Source organism: Pholis gunnellus, assembly GCF_910591455.1.
Source record: "Pholis gunnellus genome assembly, chromosome: 2".
NCBI lineage: Eukaryota > Metazoa > Chordata > Actinopteri > Perciformes > Pholidae > Pholis > Pholis gunnellus.
In genome coordinates this window covers 8,495,785-8,502,689 of record NC_136536.1, presented here as the reverse complement: position 1 = coordinate 8,502,689, position 6,905 = coordinate 8,495,785, and the positions used below count along the sequence as shown (strand labels likewise).

The 6,905-nt window shown below is 43.7% G+C and overlaps 1 protein-coding gene across 1 annotated transcript; it reads left to right on the top strand.

Annotated features, from left to right (window-relative positions):
- Nucleotides 1-1,547: 1,547 nt before the first annotated feature.
- Nucleotides 1,548-4,832, top strand: kcng1 (potassium voltage-gated channel, subfamily G, member 1; the record flags this gene model as incomplete). Its single annotated transcript, XM_079167145.1, has 2 exons — nt 1,548-2,330; nt 4,059-4,832. 2 exons carry the CDS (start codon nt 1,548-1,550, stop codon nt 4,830-4,832), a joined length of 1,557 nt encoding a protein of 518 aa, XP_079023271.1.
- Nucleotides 4,833-6,905: the final 2,073 nt, after the last annotated feature.

Sequence of the window (6,905 nt, the reverse complement as noted above, 5' to 3'; positions counted from 1 at the left end):
AAAATAATGCCCAAAATCAAACACCATTAGGATGTAGTGTAGGTTAATACAACCAGGCAGTGTTGGAGAGTTTGCTCTAATTTCCTGGGAGGGAGATGGTGCTGACTATAATCAGGGGCTCACACAGGCTGACAGTGCAGGTGCCTAATAACTATTCAGTGACACATTCACATCCCCATTTTTAGAAACCGAGGCCTCCTTCCTGACCCAGAATTGGTGGTGCAGCAAATCCAGGCACTGACATTTTAATTCCAGACTGGCTAACTTGCCTCCCCCTAAATTACTGTAATTGATTAAATTAGTTTGGACACAGGCCACGAGGTACCCTGCACTGGTGACATACAGTCAACATCTTCTCTTTCCTTCTCTCTCCTATTTTTAGATACATTGTTCTTTGTCTCTCGCTCTGTTGATTTATCCATCTGGTTTTGCTTGAAAAACATCTCAATGCCGAGAACAAACTGTGGAATTATCGGTGTATTCAACAGCTGCACAAAGCCGTTAGATCAGTGAATTATAACAGCCAGTATAACATCAGGCCATTATGTATAATTCCCAGGCTGCTGTGGGTAACAGATGTTCATGCACACAGTTGGGAGTGAAATTGTTATCCCTCGATGCCTAATGTATCAAGTTCAGTGATCATGTTTAATGATACATAACTGACATATTCGTACTGCTAAGATAATGGCACAGACATGTTGCTTTTGTAATTCAATTTGTGGATAAAGGTTGTAGGTTTGGAAGCTTAATTCATTTTTTTGTAATTTGACATTTTGGGAAGCACGCTTAGTTGCTTTCTTTCCAAGAGTGACATGAGAAGTTCAATACATCTCTCATGTTCATGCGCTAATCATGAAGCTATAGCCCCGAGTTAACTAGCTTAGCTCAGTATAACGAATGAAAGTAGGGACAGCCAGCAAGACCGGTTCTCTCCACAGTTCGGAAATCCATGTACCAGCAGCGCTAAAGCTCAATAATTAACATGTTCCATCTAATTTCTTTAACTCGTACAAAAGATTAAATCAAAGTTGTGGATTTAAGGGGAGTTTGATTATGCTATGTCTTTGGGTGGACATAGTTTGACCATTAGAAAAACGAGGTTGGTTAACCACCATAAAAAACTGCAGTGATTTACAATACATTTCTTATCTTAACAATATCAGGTCTTGTGTTGGAATATTTCGAGCAGGTTTATGCTTGCCTGCTTGAATGACTTTGCCGTCATGTGGCCATTAAAATATCAATAATCTAAGTGCCTCCTGCTGCAATACTGCTGCACCGTGTTATTACTCATCCTTAGGTAAAAGGGATGTCAATGTTTATAGTGGCATAACAGTGTCAGTATTGCTCCGACTCTTCACACAGTCCTTATGAGTTTAAATAGGTTTTAAGTACATCAAAGCCATAAACGTCCTTTTAATACATTTTTTAAATACAGATGCCCTTCTGTATAAACACTAATCTGTTCATTCTCTGTTTCCCCTCTGAAGGTGACAGTGTGATGGTGGCAGGCTGAGCACAGGGATGTGAGTGGACCAGTAAAGATGACCCTGTTGGCGGGTGATGGCTCCGACTATGACTACAGTGCCCTGAGCTGTGCCTCTGATTCCTCCTTTGACCCACCTCCCCTACAAGAAGAGGAGGCTCAAAAGGGGGCCTTCTACAAGAGGGCGCAGCGGGCCCCTGAGCTCAGCTCCATCCATGGCGACACCCTACTGTCCAGCGCCCGCAAACTCCACGCCATCATCAATGTGGGTGGCCTGCGTTACCAGCTGCCCTGGACCACCTTAGAGGACTTCCCCTTGTCTCGTCTGGGCCAGCTGCACCTCTGCAGCAGCTTTGACGAGATCATGCGTATTTGTGATGACTACGACGTCGCGCACAACGAGTTCTTCTTCGACCGCAACCCCTGTGCCTTCCGTACCATCCTGACCTTCCTGCGGGCGGGTAAGCTGCGGTCCCTCAGGGAGATGTGCGCCCTCTCCTTCAGGGAGGAGCTGCTCTACTGGGGGGTCCCTGAGGAGAGCATGGAGTGGTGCTGTCGCCGGCGTCTGCTGCAGCGCGTGGAGGAGTGTGAAGCGATGGAGAGAGCGGAGGAGGAGGAGGAACTCCTGGAGGATCTGCTGGATTCGGACAGTGCGCGCAGGGAGCACGCGGCAGAGTCCAGACTCAATCGGTGCATGGGCAAGCTAAGAGACATGGTGGAGAGGCCTCACTCAGGCCTGCCGGGGAAGATCTTTGCTTGTCTGTCAGTGCTGTTTGTCACCATCACTGCCGTCAACCTATCCATCAGCACCATGCCAGCCATGAGGGAAGAGGAGGAGGCGGTGAGTAGGCTAATGACTTTGACATAACACAAAAAAAGTACAAAACGTCAGAGTCAAGTGTTGTCGTGTCAGAGAGGAGAAGTAAAAGTGAAGCCATGGCCCAACACAACTTCATTGTCTGTTGTGAATCTGTCATAAAGACACACCAAAGTGTAGGCAGTGAACATTTGAACCCCACACTGGTGAGATTGGCTTTGTCTGAGCTGTATTCAAACACTTAAGTGAGGAAAATTGACATGTTATTCTGAAAAGCAGTCATTAGAACATTCTAATGATGGCGTGTCTCATCTGTCATGTCGTTTAAAACAGCCTGCTGCTTAGAAAGCAGGTTGTTTAAGAAAAAAAAATATATTTGAAGACGTCTCAATCTGCTTTCATATTTTTGTCTGACTTCAATCACAACCATAATTAGCACACTGGCCTCTTCAGTCAAATTACAGGAAAATATTTGGGTCACACACATTTATTTCTTGCAGAGTAAAGGAAAAACAGTTTTATTATTAATTAATCAATCTCTCTTTTGTAGAAATATCTACTTTGGATGGAAGTGGAGAGCAACTTCCACCACTTTGCTTTCCATTTAAAAAAAAATGTTTGAGTAGTTTTTAAATGTTCTACTTCTTGTATACACTCAGGAAATCAAGCACAGACACTGCATGTGGGGTACTGTCAGTGGGCGGAGAGCGAAACCAAAACCTCAACGTTTTTTATTTGAGAGCAACTGCTAAACGTATGTCATGCTGCTGACTCAACTTTCAGATCCAGTAGGCCTACTTTAATCTTGGACTGTCACTCTTTATGTTTCAGCTCCAGTGCATTAAGCGATTTAAACGTGGGAAGAGTTTTAACATCATCTCTTGTACAGTCATTAAGTCAATCAGCAGTCAATGTTCTGGGAAAATGTAACCGGGATAATGAAAACAAAGAGAAAGAAATACACCGACTGCACTGATGAAGTTCCAGTGTTCCATTCGACCTGACACACTTGTATTTGCACCTGCTATGCTCGGTGTATGTTTCAATCACGCTTTTGAATTGAAAGTGCCAGTAATTGTGTTCTAACAACTGCGACGCCTCTAATTTCTTGCAGCCAGACAACAGAGTGTTGCATTAAAAGTGTGTAAGTGTTCCTCTCTCGGATTTAGAGATAGCTTTACTGGAGTTGTCAGGTGCTTGTATGGGTCTACTCAAACCATCTCCTCCTCCGTGGGAGTGTGTTTCATAATGATATTTTGCCCTGATATGGACTGCGTTCAAAGGCTCCGTGCCATGTGCTTTGAAATGCTTTGAGCCTTCTCAGCCACGCACTGATTCAGCATCATCACTGTGTCACACAAAACACAAAGCTTTCCAAAAAAGCTTAAAACATGCATTATGAAGAAGGACCATTTTTGAGGTAACAGTTGCTACGTTTTCATGGCTCGACTCACACATTAAATCATTACTGACATTCCTAAAAATGTCTGTCCAAATAATTGCAGAAGACACATTTTGAGAGTGAGCTTCCTCTATGATGGGCAAATATCTTTCCTTTCTTTGTTTTGTTTGTTGTAGAAACATGTTGCACGTTGTGTGCAATGCTGCAGCCTCCCAGAGTCCTTAGTCCTTAGTCCTTAGCTAGAGTCCTTAGTCCTTAGCCATTTCACATAGAAGTGGTTCCCTCTAGTGACTGCAGCTACCACTCGCACATGCTGATGATGACCATGCTAACTCAAGTGTCTTTACCAGGGCAAATGTTCCCAGATGTGCTACAACATCTTCATAGTGGAGACGGTGTGCGTGGCCTGGTTCTCCCTGGAGTTCACCCTGCGCTTCATTCAAGACCGCAGCAAGCTGGCCTTCCTCAGGCAGCCGCTGAACCTGATAGACGTGGTGGCCATCCTGCCGTACTACATCACCCTGGTGGTGGACAGCACCTCCAAAGAAAAGAAGGGCTCCGGCAACAGCTACTTGGACAAGGTGGGATTGGTGCTGCGCGTCCTGAGAGCCCTGCGTATCCTCTATGTGATGCGGCTGGCTCGCCATTCGCTGGGCCTGCAGACTCTGGGCCTGACCGCACGCCGCTGCACGCGGGAGTTTGGACTGCTCCTCCTCTTCCTGTGCGTGGCCATAGCGCTGTATTCGCCCTTGCTGTACTTGATTGAGAATGAAATGGCCGCCACGCAGGAGTTCACCAGCATCCCCGCTACCTACTGGTGGGCCGTCATCACCATGACGACCGTGGGCTACGGGGACATGGTGCCGAGGAGCATCCCAGGCCAGGTGGTGGCTCTGAGCAGCATCCTGAGCGGGATCCTCCTCATGGCCTTCCCCGTCACCTCCATCTTCCACACCTTCTCGCGGTCCTACGTGGAGCTGAAGCAGGAGCAGCAGAGGGTGCTGCAGAGGAGGACACACTTTCTGCTGCGGAGCCGCATGGCCGGCCTGGGCAGCAACCTCTCCTTGGAGAGTGACATGCTCTTCCCCATAGGGAGGTCGAACACCAGAGACGTGAACGACTGACACTGTCGGACAGGGAAGGATGTAAAAAGTGGGAGTGGGAGAGAAAGAGAAGAAGAGGGAGGCTTCACGGAAAGACTGGGGGTATGGAGAGGAGAGAGAGAGACTCTGAAAATAAAGTACAGGAGTGAGGAAGAAGGATTCTAGATAGAAGGGTGGAGAGAGAAGTCTTGAAAACAAGATACCGAGGAGAAAAGGGATTTTTTTTGTTCTTCCCAGAAATGCAGCCGTGCTGTGTAGCAGTGTACTTTTGGATAAACATGACAAACACACAGAGAAGAGGATTAGTATATTATGAAAAAATATATTATTTAAGTATTAAATGTTTCCTTCAACATATTTATGATTGATTCATGATTTAAAAGATTAATGAAACATTACATGGTCACAGAATATCAACTGGAAGTCTAATTTACAGGAAAAAAAAACCCACAATAAAGCATTCGAGCATAACAATGATGTAATTCCAATATGTGAAATGTGCATTTGACAAAAAAATATAGCTAAAGAGCATGGTGTCCTTATGATCCAACAACATAGTGATGTTTCTCATCGTTGATTTCTGCAGACGTTTTAATGGATTTGTTGATGTCATGTGCTCCTAATCAGTGTCGCGTCATTAAAGATGCTCTCTGCTTTTGTTAAGTCCCAAAGGTTAAAAGATAAAACGTGACCCTTAGTACACTGATTATTTTCTAAATGACTGTGCAAATTCTGAGAATTACCCCTACGCCCCCCTTCTGGCACTGCCGGCAGCCACATATTAATTATGATGTATTAATTGTCCGTCTTCTGCTCATTGAGGTTCCATATGCAATTTTTGAATACTTTTGGACATTGGAGATAACATTGTTGTGCTTGTAATTACTGCAGTTGCTGTCCATAGCCGTTTATAATTATTTCTCTCCTTAAAGTGGATTTAAAAAGAAGTTTGTTTCATTGTCGCTTCTCTTTTTAACATTAAACTTTATAGTCCCAGAGGGTAATTGTTTTGGGGACAGAATAGAACACAATAAAAAAAAAGTCCACACTTGGCAGACATTCAATACCATTGACAGCATGCATGGTGTCATAACACACATGCAGAAGGAAAACAATACAATCAGTGGTGCAAAGTCACAATTTTTACTTTTTGGATTAAAATTCCACACATTCTATGACAGTTAAACGATTGATTTGCTCATTTGAGTGTCATGTAGACTTAAAAGACACAAATGATATTGTAAAATAGAAGTACATGAAAGTACATTCAAAAACAAGACATTTACATAATACGAGTGTCCTATTATGAGGAATACTGTGTACTCTTACTCACATTCTCTGTAAATTTCCAAAAACCAAAAATATCAGTACAAAGTCTAAAAATCTGGATTCTTTACTGAATTTCCTCAAAAACTAAAAAGATTCCTAAAATGAGATAGATTTAAATAGGGCAGTGGAGGGAACAGAAATTAAAATGCATCCTGTACGACACAGAGGTTTTCAAAGTGGGAGGCGGGTCTCTCCAGGTGGCGCCCAGACAGGTTTCAGGAAAGGCTCAATGAATGAAAGTGAGAACATATTACATTAGTTATCAAAAGACGGTCACATTGAATAGCCTAAATGTGACTGATTTTGTTAAAGAGATAGTTCAGAGATGTTTACTGTTTTTCCCACTTTCCCAGAAAAAAAACAACCCAATATTGCAGCAAAAAGGAGGCCAAAAGTGAGTGTTGGCCCTTATTCCTGCAGCTCATGCTGGTACGTTGGAGACGTGCTACCTCCTTTGAACAGCAGGTGGCAGCATTGTGTCACAAGAGTACAAAGTGTGATTTTTTTTACCCACAAAATTGATGCACAAAACAGGTTCTGTATTTCTGCTCTCGTTCATTTTATTGTAAATAGCCTACATTAAGGCTGCAGTCACAGGACCATGGCTCACGTTTGAATTCAGCAGTTTTGAATACAAAAAATAAAAATAGACTTGAAAATGAAAACGGATGCAAGCTGACTTAAATGTTCGGCATTAAAAACACAAACGCGGTCTACAATATTAACAACCGAGCAGCCACGTTTGAACCTGCACCCTCGGGTGAA